Source organism: Peromyscus leucopus, chromosome 3, assembly GCF_004664715.2.
Source record: "Peromyscus leucopus breed LL Stock chromosome 3, UCI_PerLeu_2.1, whole genome shotgun sequence".
Taxonomy (NCBI): Eukaryota; Metazoa; Chordata; class Mammalia; order Rodentia; family Cricetidae; genus Peromyscus; species Peromyscus leucopus.
In genome coordinates this window covers 108,142,766-108,160,942 of record NC_051065.1, presented here as the reverse complement: position 1 = coordinate 108,160,942, position 18,177 = coordinate 108,142,766, and the positions used below count along the sequence as shown (strand labels likewise).

Below are 18,177 nucleotides of genomic sequence, written 5' to 3'. Positions count from 1 at the left end.
GAGGCATCTCTCCAGCTCCAAATCTTGAATTTTTTTACTTGCTTTCCAGTTCATTGAGGATCTAGAGAGGCATCATGAGAATCTTTAACAATTCATTTATCTTCTCTTCCTTCTTAGGTGCTGTGAGAAGCCATCTTTCTGACTTTAAAAAACATCGTGCTGCAAGAATTGACCACTATGTTGTTGAAGTTAACAAATTAATAATCAGGTTGGAGAAGGTAAATTTTGTAGTTTCATTTTGCAAGTACAAATTTTGTAGGAATCTCAGTTTCTATAGCGTATGTTATGCGAATGATGTATATCTGCTACTGAGAGAGCTACAGAGGACAGGCTTGGCCAGAACTGGCCTTCCTAAAGTGAATGGCTCACACTGATAGACGTGCTGTGTGCCCACTCCCCCTTTCTGCCTTTCACCTCCACTGACTGCTTTAAAACTTTGTCCTAGAGGCAGGTGGATCTCTGTGAGTTCGAGTCCAGCCTGGGCTACCAAGTGAGTCCCAGGAAAGGCGCAAAGCTACACAGAGAAACCCTGTCTCGGAAAAAAAAAAAAAAAACTTCGTCCTGGGGTTGTTCCAGGCAGTCACTCAGTGTGTAATGTCATTTGATAGCCAACAAGCAGTGTCCAGCTCTGTGAGTACTCAGTCAGGGCTAGGGCTAGTATGTGTCGGGGGGCATCTTGGGTAACCTTCCTTGTCCTGTGGTGCTAGATTATGCCTGTGGCACTGCCATGACTGTGCTGTGTGCTGACCCTAGATACACTTGCTACACACACACACACACACACACACACACACACACACACACACACACACATCTGGATGGGGGTTGGGGGCATGTGGCGTCATCTGTAGGTATAGCAGCCCCTTTTTTCGTTTTTGTGGTGTTCCAGCAAGCACTCTTCCACCAACTAAGTCCCAGACCAGGAAAGTTCTCATAGGTATGGAGGTTTCTTCTGGATCTGAAACTAACATGTACCTTGTGGAATTGTTTGGACAACTGGGCTTGGGGCCCACCAGTGAGGCTTGAAAAATGCAAATGTGCATTGCCTGCTGAGTGTGAGTGGCAGGAGTGTGGGGCATGTCCCTTAACTGGTTAACTCTATTTGGCTTTGTGTTTTTCTGTTTAGCTCACTGCATTTGACAGAACAAATACTGAGACTTCAAAGATTAGAGGTAAGTCCAGACCTTTGCTCACAGTCATCCCATTTGGGCTTTCTCCCTGAGAACAACTTCAGAATGCTGAGCTGCTTTTTTCTTTTTTCCTTCCAAAGCAATAGAAAAGTCCGTGGTGCCTTGGGTCAATGACCAGGATGTCCCTTTCTGTCCAGACTGTGGGAATAAGTTCAGCATCCGGAACCGCCGTCACCACTGCCGCCTCTGTGGGTCTATCATGTGCAAGAAATGTATGGAGCTCATTGGCCTGCCCTTGGCAAGTAGGTGATATGACTGTGGGCCCTGGACCCTAATCTCTTTTGGGACTAGTGAGTGTGCCTAGGCCCTTGGGACCACTTGTTTAATTAATGGCCCACAGAATCTTCCTTCATCTATTTGTTGAGTACATGAAGCCCACTACAGCCTAGACACTGTGCTAAGGCCCAAGGATATAGTACAGCTGGTGTGCTTTTTTTTTTTTCTTTTTTTCAGAAATGGGTGTTGGAGCCCCTGGAACTGGAGTTACAGATGGTTGTGAGCCACTATATGGGTTCTGGGAATGAACCTGGGTCCTCTGCAAGAGCAGCAAGCACTTATGATACATCTCTCCAGTCCAGAGATTTTTTTTTTGTTCTTTTTCTTTTTTAATAGTTTGTTTATTGTTTTTTCTTTTCTTTCCCTGCTGCAAGACCAGGTTTCTCTGTGTAGCTCTGGCTACCCCGGAACTTGATCTGTAGACCAGGCTTGTCTCTAACTCAGAGATCCACCTGCCTCTGCCTCCCAAGTGCTGGGATTAAAGGCATGCACCACCATCCAGCCCTGAATTTTTTTTTTTTTTAAATAAGGAATTAGATGAAAACTATCTTAGGCTTTGTGGGCACACATGGTCTCTTCCCTTTCTTATTAGTTAAAAAAAAAAAAAAAATAGGAGCAACTTCTTAGAGACCATCTGGGTGTGTGCACATTTGGGAGGCAGAATCAGAGGGTCCCAACATGGTTAGTGTCAGCCTGGACTACATATTGAGGCTTGGTCTCAAACTAAAACCAAACAAGCAAAGGTGAAGCTAGACGTAGTGGCTCTGTAACCTCAGCACATAGGGAGCTGAGGCTGGAAAACTACTGTAAGATTGAGCCTGGGCTACAGAGTGAGATGATCCTGTCTCAAAGCAAAAGTAAACAAGAGTGAAAAACATACTTAGTTCCAGAGCTATACACAAACGGGGCGGAGGCTCGACTGGCTCACAAGCGGTTATTTGAACATTTCTAGTCTGTAAGGCAGTGCTTGTTTCTCCAAGGAAACCTAGCAGGCGAGCTAGAAACTCACACACAATTGCTTCATCAGGGAGAAGCTCAGCAGCTCTGTGTCAGCTTTGCCTAGAAGTGCAGGTGAGGTTTTGGGTCAGAGGATTTGAAAAGTGAGCAATGGTTCTTTTCCTTCCTTATGATAAAATTTTCAAACATCTCAGTGTCATACAGAGAGACTAATGTGTATGGGAAGTGCTAAGTGCCATGGAGGCTCCAGTGAAAGGAAGCATGGAGGCATGGGGTCCACATGTGATGTCAGAGGAGTGCCTTGAAAGAGAATGGGTTGTTAGCATTCTAGGCCGAGTAAAGAACATCAAGGGGACCTGGTACTCAGTCCCCAGGGAGGTGAGCTGAGTAGCTGAGAAGGGAGAGTTGCTATGGGAAATGTGCGGGGCATGGGTGAGACCTGGAATAACAAGACTGTAAAAGTACAAGTGGACCTGATGCTCCAGTCCTTTGCAGATCTGCTGCTTAGACACTGCTAAAGGAGGGTTGGGGCGCAGCTCAGCGAAAGAGCACTGGCCTAGCATAGTCAAGGCTCTGGGTTCCAGAGCATGGGTTAGCAACACAAAGAATTCTATTATTTTTGCACACTTGGCTATGAGGCTTTGGACAACATGGGGCAAAGTCACTTTTTGTCTGCCTAGTTCTTGTGTCTGCTTACTTTACCTTGATACTTTTTTTTTCTCCCTGGGACCTACCTCCTTTCAGGATGCTGCTCACCTTTCTGCTTTTGGGCTTTTTACCTGGGCAGATGCTATCAGGGGGCCTTGATGGCTGTGTTAGGGCTATGAGTATAAGACAGTTTCTTCCCAATAGTTGCTGATTCACAGGGCAGCTTTGTATATATATACAGCTGTTAGACAGGGAGGAGGAGGAGTGTGGCTCCAAATGGATAAGGGGAAATGATATGAAGAGCAGATCTTTGCTTCCTATGGGGTATGTATCTGAGCTAAGCTTGGAAGGGGCGAGCACCACGTTAGGGACTGGTGGGAGGGATACAAAGGAAAGTCTCTGGAGAATGTGGGTTGTGTGGAGAAATGGGGCAAACAGTTTAGGATTAGTATTGCAAGCCCCAAAGACAGGTCACAACAGGCTGTTTGGACCTGATCTGCTTGGCAACAGCATTCTTTTCACACTAGAGTCTAACCCCTGTGGCAGAGGAGTAGGTCCTTCTTGTCCAGAAGTGAAGCCTGCTCTTATTTCCCAACTCACATCTGTGGTCGTAGGTGGTGGGATAAGTGGCACTGAGGGGTCACTGCTGCCTGTCTGTTACGGTTTGTAGATAAGCTCACCAGTGCCAGCAAGGACTCCCTGAGCACCCATACCAGCCCCAGCCAGTCACCTAACAGTGTCCATGGCTCCCGCCGGGGCAGCATCAGTAGCATGAGCAGTGTCAGCTCAGTCCTGGACGAGAAGGATGATGACCGCATCCGCTGCTGCACACACTGCAAGGACAAGCTGCTCAAGAGAGAGCAGCAGATGGACGAGAAGGAGCACACACCTGACATCGTGAAGCTCTACGAGGTGACGCACGCCAGGCAGATTGGGCTGTTTGCTGCACACCTGCCTGCAGGTTCTAGAGAGTGCTCTGGGAGGTTGTTCCCTTAAGTCACTTTCAGTTCCCGCCCAAGGCCATGGGCTGACTTCCCAGCTAGGGCCCTGGGTGAGTCAGAGTCTGTCATCCTGGGTGTGTGGTAGCAAATTCATTTTCCTACCTTCCCTCACCCACTCGAAAGGAAGGAGGCCCAAGACAAGCAGGGAAGAGTGGTTGTCCTGTGCATGCCAGGTTCTGTGGAAAGACAGAAGCTGAAGATGTAGTGAACTGTGGGCTGCAAGGGTCCTGGAAATCCCACATGGGAGTTTTGGTTTATCAGTTTTAGCTGTTAAGTGTTTTCAGGGCTTGTATGTTTTCTGCCTGTCAGCTGAGAGTCTCTTCTGAGTCTCAGATGCCTTAGTCTTCATTGCCTCCAGTGACCCCGGAGCACCTAAGTGGAGGCACACTGAGAGGGAGGCAAGGGAATGTGGCTCTGTGGTAGACCTCTTGCTGTAGGTTTCATCTCCAGTGAAAATCACATCTAAAATCAGTTGGTATGCAAGAGGAAATAGAGTGTGTAAAGGACATCTGGACTGGATATGGTGGTATATCCCTTTAGCCCCAGCATTTAGGAGGCAGAAGCAAGTGGATCTCTGTTAGTTTGATGACAACCTGGTTTACATAGCAAGTTCCAGGCCAGCCAGGATTGCACAGAAAGACACTATTTAAAACAGAAAAAAAGCGGGGTGGGCACGCTTTAATCCCAGCATCGGAGCAGAGCCAGGGATTCTGTGAGTTCGAGCAGCTGGGCTACAAGTGATTCCAGGAAAGCGCAAAGCTACACAGAGAAACCCTGTCTCGAAAAACAAAAAAAAAAAAAAAAATAAAATAAAACAGAAAAAAATAAGCAAATTTAAAAAGAGGAAAAAAAATCTGGGAATGAGGGTAGGTAAGCCTCCTAATGACCAGGTGACACCTGTGGGCTGAGGAGAACTAGTTTGGGAGACAGGTGGGGAAGTGAAGGACACTGGGAGCAGGGATCAGCCTGGGCAGAGGAAGTTACTTGAGCAAAACTCTGAGCCAAGGAAGAATATTCTCAATGTGCACTGGACGGCCATCTGCAGGTCATATTTACCTACTGTTTTGAGGAGAGCCCTGGCAGTGCCATGTGCTGGTAGCTGGCACCACCTGGCAGAGAACACAGTGGCTGATTCCTCTTCCCCATCTAGACACATTGTACTCTGGAAGGCTGCCTCTCAAAAACATCTAGTCAAAAGGTCCACCTCTGTTCTTTCCTTCCTGCGAGATTTTCTGTTTAGAAAATAGTCTATCCATAAGGAAACTAACAATAACAAAACAAAACAAGCCAGTGTTTTAAAGGGGGCTTTTTATTGGTGTCTCTAGTGTAGCTTGGCTTCTATGTCCGAGTTCCTGTCTTCAGTGTAGCACTCACTCCTTCTCTTTTGTTCTTAGAAACTACGACTTTGCATGGAGAAAGTTGACCAGAAAGCTCCTGAATACATCAGGATGGCAGCATCTTTAAAGTAAGCCCCTCCTCTCTGTTTTTCTGACTCATTGGTGGCTATGATCTGGCTGGTGAGGCCAATTCTTCACTAGATGAAAATGGAGATAGAAATCTTTCTACTGTTTTTTATTTTTTCCTCTTTGGTGCTAAGAATGGAACCTAGCCTTGTATGTGCTTAGCACATGCTCTAGCACTGGGTACACTTCTGCCAAAAAAATAGAATCCTTTCCCCCAGATTTTAGGAGATTAATGTTAATATGTTCATTAGTATGTATTTGGTGCCAGACCGCCTCTTTGGTTTTGTTTTTTTTTGTTTGTTTGTTTGTTTGTTTAAGATTTATTTATTTATTATGTATACAGTGTTCTGCCTGCATGTATCCCTGCATGCCAGAAGAGGGCACCAGATCTCATTACAGATGGTTGTGAGCCACCATGTGGTTGCTGGGAATTGAATTCAGGGCCTCTGGAAAAATACCCAGTACTCTTAACCCCGAGCCATCTCTCCAGCCCTCCATACCGCCTCTTAAGCTCCCAACCCCCAGCCTCTTACCTCTGGGAGCACTTAAAGGTGTAAAGTTGAAAATAGAATCTTAACTCTGACTTCTTACATTTGTGCATTGGTGGACACCTGTTTTTGTCACATGATTTTTGAAAATACACATAACCGTCCATGTTCATGTGTCAGGGCCATTCCGATGAAGCAGATTTGGGAAGGGCCTCAGACCATAAGTGCCACTGCTCTTATGTGCAATACTTGGAAACAGGTGAGGAAGGGCAGCCCATTTCGTACCCAGCTTGCCAAGGTGCCTCTTAACAGTGCATTGTAATGTCAGGCTTATAACAGGTATTTCAAGCACAGGTGGTACACAGCGGCACTGGGCAAATGCAGCCTATCTTACACTTTTCAGTGTACAGTTAGTTCAGTGATGTTATGTAGTATAGTCACAGGGTGGTCTGGTTGTCACTGCCATCTGGGTTGCAGGTGTTCTTATCACTCTGGCGAGTAACCTCACACCTGTGAGCAACTTGCCCTCTTCCTAGCAATCACTGACCTGCCTGGATTTGCCAGTGTGTGATACTCTATTATAAATGGAATTACATGACCTTTTGTGTCTGGCTGCTTCTACGTACATCAGTGTTTTCAACATTCATCCATGTTGTAGAATTGTCCTTGTATTAAAATGTGTAGATTTATTTATGAAGTTTGCTTATTCATTTGTTGATTGATGTTTGTTTGGGTCCCCTCTCACACACTTTAAACTATTGTGGTTAACACAGTTTTTTATTTCTGTTTGTTTTTGAGATAAGTTCTTATGTAGTCCAGGCTGGTCTCTTTGACCTTTTGATCTTCCTGTGTTTACCTCCAAGTACTGGGACTACAGACATATGCCAACATGCCTGGCCAGGAATATTGCACCTTTCATAATTGTTTGTATGTATGTACGAACCTGTGTGTGTTTGCATAGGAGTATAGCTTATGCTGGGTTTTAATCATAAAAACTCTGCATTTAACTTTTTGAGGATGCAAAATTATCTTCCAAAGAACTTTGTGGATATATCTTTGTCCTGGCATTTTATAATTTTGTTTCTCCACAGTCTGGCTAACACTTGTGGCCACCTGTTTCTTACATATTTATTTAGTGTATGGGGTGCATCTTGTGTATGATGTGTGTGTGTGCTCTTGTGTATGAATGTAGGTTCATGCATCCATGGCTAGTGCTGCCTTTCTACATTCTGTGATTTTCCCTGGGAACAGCCATTGCTGAGCATATTTCCAAATGGTTAACTTTCAGGGCTCCTCCAGGGACCATCTTTCCTGGGTTTTAGGTCACTGCATTCATTCACTGAGCAGATGCTTCATGAGCACTGCTAGTTCTGTGCCACATACTGTTCTCCCTTCGTTCTTGTGACTGAGACAGTGGACAGAGACGATGGTGCCTATCTTATGGACCATCCTCAAGGGAGCAAGTATTGAACGGGCTAACTCCAGCCGTGACAGTGCTCTGAGGGAGTAAAATTGATGTGAGGAAGTGATTTCAGGCCTCAGTTAGCTTTTTGATTTTCTGTGAGCCACCAAGACAGAGCTTTAGTCCTAGTTAGGAGTCTGAGACACGATCCTTGGAGCTGAGGTATTCAGCATAGCAAGGTTCCACTTAAAAAGAAAAACAAAATTCAGAGTTTCTCTGTGTAGCCCTGGCTTCCTGGAACCAACTCTGTAGCCCAGGCTGGCCTTGAACTTACAGAGATCTGCCTGCCCCTGCCTTCTGAGTGCTGAGATTAAAGGCATGGGCCACCACTGATTTCTTACTTCCAGTCTCCTGTTTTTGCAAATTTTATGGTGAAAAGATGATGAAGCCACTGTAGTGAATCCCCTGATGATAGAACACTCCCATATTTTTTTCTAGTCAGAACTGTTTTATACATGGTAAATTTGGTAATGCTTACTTAAGTTATAGCTGCTTCCCATAAAGAGTTGAGTAGCTGGTGGTGAGGCTGGTTCCAGGTGAGAAAGCTGCTGAGCTGTTCTCATGATCCAAAAGTTCATCACCAAGCATATGGAAAAGAAAAGCCATAATCATGGTACTTGGGTTTCAGCAGTCTGGCAAGGTTGGGTGACAAGCTTGCAAATGAATAATTACAGCACTAGAGTTGACGCTGCTGATCTGAGTTAAGCTGCATCTGGTCTCTTCTGACATCCCCTCACCACCCTGGGCAGTTCATCCCTATATGGAGCAGTTGTTTGTGAGAGTCGGGGCCAGGTGGTTGACACAGCTCAGGAGATCCCTGTTCACTGCATAGTTACTCCTCTTCTTCAGCAGTAGCTGAGTGTGAAAAGCCAAGTGACTTCCAGCTTTCGTGTAGTTTTATTGGCTCATTGACTGAGTCACTTTATATCTCCTATAAGATAAAGTGGGCAACTGCTCAGGAAAAGTAGTCAGAGAGAGCTCAGCTGCATTTGTTTTGTTGATGAGCCTAAGAGCTGGTCTTTGTGGGCTGGGTGATGCTCAGCAGTTACTGAGTGCTCTTCCAGAGCACCAGATTTAGGTTCCCAACACCTATGTTAGGTGGCTCATAACCTCACAACCTCCTGTAACTCCAGCTCTAGGGGATTTGACACTTCTGGCTCCCACAGGCGTATATATTCACACCCATACACATATGTAAAAATAGTAAAATAAATCTTAAAAAAAAATGGCTTCTGCTTGATTACTACATCCCGAGGTATTGATGCATTATCTCTATGAGTCTAAAAGCCTTAGAATTAACCATCTATGTCTGAGGATGTAAGCACTGTGCTCTCTAGTTAGCACCATGAAACTTAGGTCAAACCTTTATGATTTCTCCTTAGTGCTGGGGAGACGACCTACAGTCTGGAGCATGCCAATGACCTTCGAGTGGAAGTGCAGAAAGTGTACGAGCTAATAGATGCTTTAAGGTGAGTTTGCTAGATCACGTTTCTGCTGCTGGTTAATGGGAAGAAGATTGTGTTTTGATAAAATGGTGAGTGTTGGCAGCAGCTTTGGGCTAATCTAGATTCCTAGTGACGGAACAGTGGAGGAGGGAAGGTGCCTGCTTTGCTATCTACTATAGCTCTGTAACTTCTGTGCTTAGGGGTGGGGTGCAGGTCAGTAATAGAGTACTCTTCTAGCATGTACAGTGTCCTGGGTTCCATCCCCAGCATGCAGGGGATCAGAGAAAAAGATTTCTGATGTTCATTAGTAATAAATAAGAGCTGCTGTACTACCCGTGTGCCTGTCCTCGTGGAACAGGACAGGATTAGCACCTCCATTTCATAGGAGAGGAGCTCAGGAACCCAGGATCTTTGGGTGGCTGCACTCTTGAATATTTTAAGGCGGTGACAGCAAGACATAAAAGGATGGGTTGTTAGTTGCCACACCCTGTGTTCACCTGTGAAACCAGGCTCTCCTGTGTTGCTGCTTCTGTGGCCACACATTCATCTGTGCAGTGTTAGAGGAGCCAGAGGGTAAAAAAAAAAAAGGGCCTTGCTATGAGGGACACTTCAGTTTCCTCCGTGTTCCACATCCTCCTGGTACCAGAGCCTGGCAGCTCTAGAGACTTCACCGTGTTTCCGAGGCTGGCAGCACCCATCACATTGGTGCCTTTGTTCCAATATAGTAAGAAGATCTTAACCTTGGGCTTGAACCAGGACCCTTCACCACATCCAAACACTTTGCGGCTACAGAGAATGATCAGATATTCAGCTACACTATTTGTGCAGGTAAAGCCATGCTAGGGTGACATAAGTGTGTGGCTTGCTTGTTTTCTGCTGGTACATTTATTATTTCTTAAAATTATGAATGCTACATTTGGAGAAAAAGCTGAAACCTAGGTAAAAGTAAAGATATGTTTTAAAAATTATTAAACATTTTGACAACTTCATACATGCATGCAGTTATTGTGGTCATATCACCCTCATCATCCACTCTCATCCCCTCCATTCCTGTTGACAACTTTGTCCCAGCTAGTCTGCCTCCTGCTTCATGCCTTTTATTCTATGTATGTATTTATGTTCGTATGTATGTTTTTTATTTAGAGTGTGTGTGTGTGTGTGTGTGTGTGTGTGTGTGTGTGTGTGTGTTGTGTGTTTTTTAGATTTCCTTTTTAGATTGTGTATATGTGTATCTACATGTAGGTTGATGCATGTGTACGTGCAGGTGCTGCAGAGCCCAGGGAGGGCAGTGGATGCCCTGGATCTGGAGTTACAGGCATTGTGAGCTGCCTGATGTTAGAGCTGGGAACTGAATTCAGGCCCTCTTCACTCCTGAGCCATCTCTGCAACCCCAATCTTGTGTTTAAAATAGCTTTTAATCCTGTGTCCCCAATACAAGTGTTCTTCATTCTGGTATATTTTCTCTCTTAATTCTTTTTCTCCATTTACATTTTTATATGTACCATTTTTAATTAGTTCATTGCATCCGTTTTCTCGTTGCTGTGATAAAATACTTTAAACTTAAGGACAGCTTTATTTGGGTGACAGTTTGAATCTGTCATGGTGGCAGGAGCTTGAGGCAACAGGTCACGTATCTGAGTCAGGAAACAGAGACAGATGGATGCTGGTGCTCAGCTAGCTCTCCTTTGTATTCACACTGGGAGCCAGCGCATAGAACAGTGCCACCCACACCAGAGTGGGTCTTCCTGCCTCAAACTTTTTGGAGAGACCTTATGGACACACACAGAGGTGTGTTTCAATTCCAACCCATTCAAGTGGACAAGGAAGATCAAGCCTTCCTTACATACCTGCAAATCTGTATCGTTTTAACCACTGAATCTTCTATGCTTGATTGCCCACGGAATGCTATGGCTCTGTCTGCTCTCCTCTATTGAACCAATTCATTTTAGTTGGGGAGTTGGTGGAGTCAAGTTTTTGCTGTTAGTGGTAGGGGACTCTTTCTGGGCCATTGGCTAATGGTTCAAGAGCAGACGAAAGCTTGGTGACTAGATCTGAGTTGCATTTTCCTACCTCTGATGTCCCCTGCATTGTTGGAGTCCCTGGATGACTTGGGTGAAGTAGCTCTGTGAAGACTCCTCTCCCTGGCAGTTGTTTCCTGCTCAGATCGTCTGAGAAAGGTCAGGAGTCCTAGAAATTTCATGGATTTGCTGAGCCTGTCGTCAGCTTCTTGACGTTTCATGACTTTAGGCCTCCAGGAGGGAGTATTTCCATTGGTAGAATGTGGTTATATAGCAAGGGATCAACAACAAATTACCAAAGCATGGGGTGTGGTAGAGAGTATGAAGTACTAGGGAGCGATCTGAGCGTGGTAAATAAGCACAATGGTGGCAGGCAGTGCTGGAATCTAGGTGAATGTGGGAAGATGGGGTCGAAGCACAGCCTCGGGAAAAGCTGTCACAGTCCTGGGGATACCTGGAGAGCTGATGTAATCAGCTCATAAGGAAAAGGCAGCTCCATCTGAAAGGTGACTGCCAGTTAGCATGAATGTCCTTCCTGTCAATGGACAGAGTGCCTTAGCTTAAGCTTAAGTGTATAAGGCGTAAGGTCCAGCCCAGCCCACCCCACCCCAAAAAAACCTCTTAAGTGTACAATTGTCTGTTACTCTCCTACAGGAAAAGTTACTGGGGTTGATGTCACTGCCAACCAAAGAACAGTTTGAAGAACTGAAAATGAAAAGGAAGCAGGACTTGGAACAGAAGAGGACCATGGAGAGACAGGTGCATGGCACCCAGGGGTCCAGTAGCTGTTGCTTCCCTGCTCTCATATCCCACCCTCTGCTGCTGAGTCTCCTTCTCGAGCTGGCTTCTGCTATGGCCTTAGAAAAATAGTTGTTTTTCCTGCTGATGCTCTCCTGCCTAGACCACCACAAAGGTTGGCAATTTTCCCTCTGGTAGGCTTGCAGGCAAGTTCCAGAAGACCTTGGAATGTGCACTGTTCATCAGAAAACAGCAGGTGTGGTGGCACATGCCTGGATCCCAGCCCTCAAGAGGCTGAGACAAGAGGATTTTGAGTTCCAGACCAGCCAGGGCTACATAGTGAGGCTGTGTCGTTTACAAGAAAATGAGGGTGCTGTTTCACAGTTTGGTGATAGAATGCTTGCTTAGCATGCTTGAGGCCCTAGGTTGTATCCCCAGCACCACATGAAAACAGAAAACAAAGTGTACTGAAATGCTAGCAAGAGTGGCAGTCTTTGAAAGTTTAAGAAAAGTATACAGCCAGTGAAACTCAGCTGGAGGAAATCTTCTCAACTTAGGTTTTATTTTTGAAAATCTAAGCCTGTCCTCCTATGACTACCTCGTTTCAGCAGTCGAATTATGCTAGTGTTGTGGGGACCATGGAGGGTGGCAGGCAGGGAGGACTGCTGGCTTGGGGACCATGGTGACGCTGGGGGTGTGTGCTGTCTCTGCAGGCTGCTCTGGAGTCCCGGCGGAAACTGGAGGAAAGGCAGAGTGGTTTGGCATCTCCTGCAGCCAATGGGGAAGTGAGGTCTCTCCGAGGCATCCCTGCCCCCTTGCGAAAAGCTGAGGGCTGGCTCCCACTGTCGGAAGGTCAGGGACAGAGTGAAGACCCTGACCCTCTCCTCCAGCAGATCTACAACATTACGTCCTTCATCAGGCAGGCCAAGGCCGCAGGCCGCACGGATGAGGTGCGCACACTGCAGGAGAACCTGCGGCAGCTTCAGGATGAGTATGAGCAGCAGCAGACGGAGAAGGCCATTGAGCTGTCCCGGAGGCAGGCTGAGGAGGAGGAGCTGCAGCGGGAGCAGCTGCAGGTGCTCCGGAGACGGGAGCTGGAGCGAGAACAGGAGCAGTTCCTGGCGTCATCCCTGCACGCACGGACTCGTGCGCTGGACCTCCGCGAAGTCATACCCTTCCAGTTGGAGCCCAGCCGCGGGCCTCACAGCGATCTGGCCTATGCCTTGGATCCAGCTTCCTCCCCAGTTCTTGGCAGCACTGCTCCAGACACCCTTTCACCTGGCTCGGCTCCAGCACCCGTCCACTTGTGGTCCGGCCCCCCAGCCCTTGGTCAGGAACTGCTCCTCCAGAGCACCGAATCACAACAGAGTGATAAGACCTCTCTCAACCCGTTCGATGAGGAAGATCTTTCCAGCCCTACAGAGGGTACTGCCAGCCCGGCTGCTGCAGAGGCTTTCCCGGGCCCTGCAGCTGCTGTCACCAGAGAATACAATCCTTTTGAGGAAGATGCTGAGGAAGAGGAGGTGGCAGAGCTGGGGGTAGGGAATCCCTTCACTGACTCAAACAGTGCAGCACCCAACCCCTTTGATGAGGATGACCATCCCAGGCCTGCCAGCCCACCTGCCCCTGGAAACCCTTTTGAGGAGTGCCCCTGCACCAACCCCTTCGAGGTGGACAGTGACAGTGGTACAGAGGCTGAGGAGCACATCGAGGAGGAGCTGCTCCTGCAGCAGATCGACAACATCAAGGCTTACATCTTTGATGCCAAGCAGTGTGGTCGAATGGACGAGGTTGAAGTGCTGACAGAGAACCTTCGGGAGCTGAAGTGTACCCTAGCTAAGCAGAAGGGAGGCCCTAACTGACAGCAGTGGGCGGGAAGCAGGCAGAGTCTTGGGCAGCAGGGTCCTAAGGGGGAGGAGGAGATGGGTGGGTATCTGGATGCACAAGGCTGAGGGGTGGGAACAGTAGTCTCTTGCTGTGCTCTTAGAGTCGTTTCCACTACAGTTGAACAAGAACAGAAAACAAATCGGCATTCATTTGCTGGTTTTTCTGTATTATTATTTTTTTAACGAAGTGTTCCCTTTTCAGGGGACTTTACCATTTTATTCCTGAGATACAGTTCAGTGCAACTCTGTTGGGCCAAGGCAAATGGCTCCTGGGCACCTCTTGGTCCGTTTCCTGCTGACTGTTCTTGATCATGATCAGTATTATAGGTCAGCCCTTGACGGGCCCCTTCCTGTAGGGGCTCTGGCAGAAGTCCCGATTTGGCTGCTCCCCTTCACCACCTCCCTTGCTTGGGCTGTCTCCTGGACACTTAGGGAGATGCTGCTATGAAGGGAAGTCTGGACCCAGGAGGACCAGTGGCTCTTTATGGATGGTGGGGATGTTGCCAGTATTGTCCCTTCTCAGTTAAAGGAAGTAGTTTCCAAGTGCAGGGGAGTCAGTGTGAGCTTGATTACGAGATAGGAGTGACCAGCTTTTTGGTGGATGTTGTGGTTTGGAGAAGACTCTACCTGGGCAGTTGTCTGTCCCTGGAGGCTTTGGCAGAATGACTACTCTCCAGGTCACACTGAAGGGCCTGTGTGTGGTTTGGGAATCTGACCAGGAAGCCTCTGTGGAGTATTGGCAGGAGATGGAACACTTCTAAGTCGGGAGATACATTCTAGTAACTTCCAAGGCTCTCCAGTCAGCCTTCTTCACTGTGGTTCATCCTGACCTGGGAAACTGGTGAGATGTTTTCTCACTACTTTGAGTACTAAGAAACAGGAATATTTGACGCACAGCCTCAGATCATTCCACAGTCCTGAAGCACTTGAACTCTGATAGGGACAGAAAGGGAAGTTATGTAGCCTAGTGCTTTGGTTTACAGGAACAGATGGGTTGACAGACGACGTTGTAAGATCCTGGTGTGCTCAGCTCTGCATACTCTCTGCAGTGATGCTCTTTAGTTAATGGCAATAACTGACCACTAGTCACTTTACCCCTGAGCCATGGCTTCTGTTAGTTATTGGTGTATGAGCTGAAATTCTTTTGTCACATTCTGGTGAAGATCCATCTTGGTGGTAAGAATGGCATCTGGGTGCAAAGATCTCTGTTTTGGCAGCTGTTCATTAGTACTTGTTGGGGCTTTGTCCTGCTTGGGGCTGTGGGAAGAGTTGGAGAGGGAGGATAATGGGGGACCCTTTGGGTTCTGTCAGCAGATGTTTACTGACCGATGAGGGCATTACCAGTGCCAGTCAGTGGCCAGCTCTGTTGGTGTCATGGGCTGTTCTGGGAGGTGGGCAACCTGTCATCCATGTTTCCTGGGGCAGGCATCTTCTCTTCCTAAGGCCGAGGCTCTAGATGCTGTTGCCCTAGGATTCCGGGCATACCCAGCATATCCACCCTGCTTGGACTGCCTTTTGTCTGACCGAAGAGGAGGCAGCTCTCTACACAGAATGAAGCTGAACACTGGTTCCCACGACCACTTCCTGACATAGATCAGGTGTTGAGGGCAGTATGGCTATAGACATTGCTTTTCTTATGAGACAAGGTTTCTTAATTAGCTGGTGACTAAATGTCCTCCTTTCCTGAACTCACCTTCAGGTAGCAGTCTGTGACTGAGAGCATGGAGAAAACAAATGCTTTTAGCAACTATTTTTTAAATATCAATTCATTGAATATTAAACCAAGTAAACTCAGATTCTAGAGGTTTCACTGACTTTCTCATTGAATTCCTCTTTGGCCATACTCTGTAAGTCAGACATGACAGGGGAGACTTGTCTACCCTTTGTATCACTTCCTAGAATTTATGTAGGTCAAGGTTGGTTTGCAGAGGGAGTTGGCCTATGAGTGTAACTACACAGTGTATCTCATGTGAACACTTCATGATTCCAGAAGCGCTTCACCTGATCAGTAAAGGAGCACGTCCTTGATAGAGAGTTGGCAGATCTCCCAGATGGAGGTCATGTTCATCTGTGGAAGGGCTTCTGGTTTTGTCCGCTTCTAACACACTAAGGACCTAGAGCCTCACTCACTCACCACACTTACTGCTCATCGTGTGTTTGTTGTCAGATGCTGAATGTCCTAAGTCATCATGAGCCAGGCGACATAAGCCATAGGCCATTCCATTCAGATTGAGGAGCTGGTCTCTGTACTAGGCCAGACTAGAGCACGGTGTGTTGGTAATCATGGTGACTGTTACCTTGATGGTCATTGATGCGCATGCACTACACTGGGGCCTTGTATCAGAGGCTTTTATTAAAAAAATAAAATAACATGTATGTGAGTCTTTTATTAAAAAAAAAATAACATTTGTGGCTGTGTGTGTATGCTTAAAACATCCCTCCATCCCCCTTTTGTAGTGTGTATGTGCATGTGCACACGCAAGTGTTTGCTTGTGTACACTAAGCCTTGGGTCTTAGTCTTAGGAAAGCTATCCGCCTTCTTTTAGGCAGAGTTTCTCATCCTAAAGCTCTCCAATTAGGCTAGACTGGCTGGTCAGCATGTCCTAGGGGTCCTCATCTTCCTCTCCCCAGCCCTGGGATTACAAATGCATATCACCATGCTTAACACATTTGTGGGTTCTGAGGATCAAACTTAGGTCCTTGGGTTGCAAAGTGAGCACTAAAGGAGCTGTTTTACACAAACACAGGCCAGACCCCTGTCCAGTCCTATCATCCCTGTTTCCCACAGAAACTGAGGGTTTCTGGCAGTCGTGTGAAGCTGGCCTCTTAGAAGCCTTGTCTGTGTCCCCTTCGAATGTACTAAGGACACTTTGCAGTCCTAGCCCCACTTCCACCAGAAACGGGGGCTCAGAGAGGTGGGGAGCCTGGGACTGCCACATTTCACACTTATCCCAGCTCTGCCAGAGGACAATATGAAAACTCATGACTCACTTTGCCTTCAGTACCAGGGCAGGTTTAGGTTGGCTCAGGAATAGTGGAGGAGGGCTCTGCTACTGTGCCGACCAAAAAGAGAGCAGGTGAGCAGTCTAGAAAGAAGCTGGGTACCAACGAAGCGGGTTCTACAGAGACTTCGCCTGGGCCTGGGGCCTGAGGGGGCGGGGGCTTTGTATCCAGTACTCAACTGTGGGCCAGAACTCAGTATGATTGGGGGTCACCTCACTGAATCTTGCCAGCTAACAAGAAAAGCAAGTGGTAACACTGAATTGCTCAGAGTCGCCTCTCTGGGACCCTGCCCAGGCCTGTCTGGTTCAGGACCCCAAGCTGTTTGTGTGGGGCACTGGGTTTCGTGTGGGTGCAGTGTCATCTATGACTGGACTTCAAGACCTGCAGCCCCCTCAGGAGCCTAGCAGAATTTTAATCACTTCAGAATTTTAGGTCAGCATTTCTGATCTTAGCTGAAATGTCTTTTGGAAGTTGTCACTCTTCTTAGAAGCAGCAGCTGGACAGAATGAAAACCAGTAACCCCCTTCCTTGGAACCGCAAGGGGACTGATTTGCAGGGCTTAATGTCCCCCAACATCTGGAGTGGTGAGTCCAGAGTCAGCCAAGAGCTGATGGCTGCAGCAGAAGTCATGACCGGTCGGAGTACCAGCAGTAGTTTGGCGTGTGGTTGCAGGGCTGTGATTGAGGATAGGACCTTGCACATACAGGCATGTGCTCTACTACTGGGCTATATTCCTAGCTCTATTTTTCAGGCAGGGTCTTACTGCGTCCCCTGAGCTGGCTTTGAATTCACTTTGTAGCCCACGCAGGCCTTGAACTTATGATCCTCTGTCTCACAATTACAGGTCTGCACGACCAAACCTGGCAGATAGCCTTGTCGAGTCCCGGAGTCTGACTGTCCACCAGGCAGTGAGGCCTTGCTTCCTGAAAAGGCTGCTCCTGTTGGCTCTCAGGGTGAGACGCTGAGAACGCACCTGCTATGGCTATGGCGGAGGAAGGAAAGGTTCTTTGTAACGAGAGCATCCCAGCAATGGCTTCTGCAGATGGAGGAAACTTCACCAAACTCACTCATTTGGGCAAACATAATGCTCCCACCACAGTCCCGTGCAGCCTTCTTTGTCTGAGGGAGAAGTAGAGAATTAAGAAATGTGTGAAGGCCATGGCCTGAGAGTTAATCCTAAGATCATAGAACATGTCCATCTGCTCCTCATATTCCCGCAGGGATCCAGGGTGGGTAGTAAGAGGATCACAGCAGCAAGAGCCTGCAGAGGAGCAGCCGGGAATTCCAGGCTCTGGACACTAGCTACAGCAAAGTCTTCACACTGGAGACCTGGATCTTCGTTTCCACTCCCCACAGAGCCATGTCTCACCAACGGCTGGCTACAAGCATCCTAAACGGTGAGCGAGCCACGCAAGTACACTGACATTGGAATTAGCAGGCGGGAAATTGAACTGCAAGTTGTGCATTACAGAGACTAACACAAGCGAACAGCATGCAAGAACCATTGGATGGCAGGTGGTTCTTGGTGCCTGCTGCACTCTTGCAGTATGCTCAACAAGTTTACCTTTCCCCTCTTCTCAGGACCTCACTTTGTAGTCCTGG

At 47.4% G+C, this 18,177-nt stretch overlaps 1 protein-coding gene across 2 annotated transcripts in view; it reads left to right on the top strand.

Moving 5' to 3' along the window:
- Positions 1 to 15,944, top strand: part of Rbsn (rabenosyn, RAB effector) — a 28,547-nt gene extending 12,603 nt beyond the window's left edge. For both annotated transcript variants that reach the window (XM_028854953.2, XM_028854959.2), the window contains exons 4-12: positions 118 to 218; positions 1,127 to 1,172; positions 1,271 to 1,432; positions 3,742 to 3,983; positions 5,467 to 5,537; positions 8,868 to 8,954; positions 9,656 to 9,758; positions 11,603 to 11,707; positions 12,400 to 15,944. In XM_028854953.2, coding sequence (XP_028710786.1) covers positions 118 to 218; positions 1,127 to 1,172; positions 1,271 to 1,432; positions 3,742 to 3,983; positions 5,467 to 5,537; positions 8,868 to 8,954; positions 9,656 to 9,758; positions 11,603 to 11,707; positions 12,400 to 13,548 — 2,066 coding nt within the window. In that variant the 3' untranslated portion in view covers positions 13,549 to 15,944. The remainder of the gene's footprint in view (positions 1 to 117; positions 219 to 1,126; positions 1,173 to 1,270; positions 1,433 to 3,741; positions 3,984 to 5,466; positions 5,538 to 8,867; positions 8,955 to 9,655; positions 9,759 to 11,602; positions 11,708 to 12,399) is intronic.
- Positions 15,945 to 18,177: the final 2,233 nt, after the last annotated feature.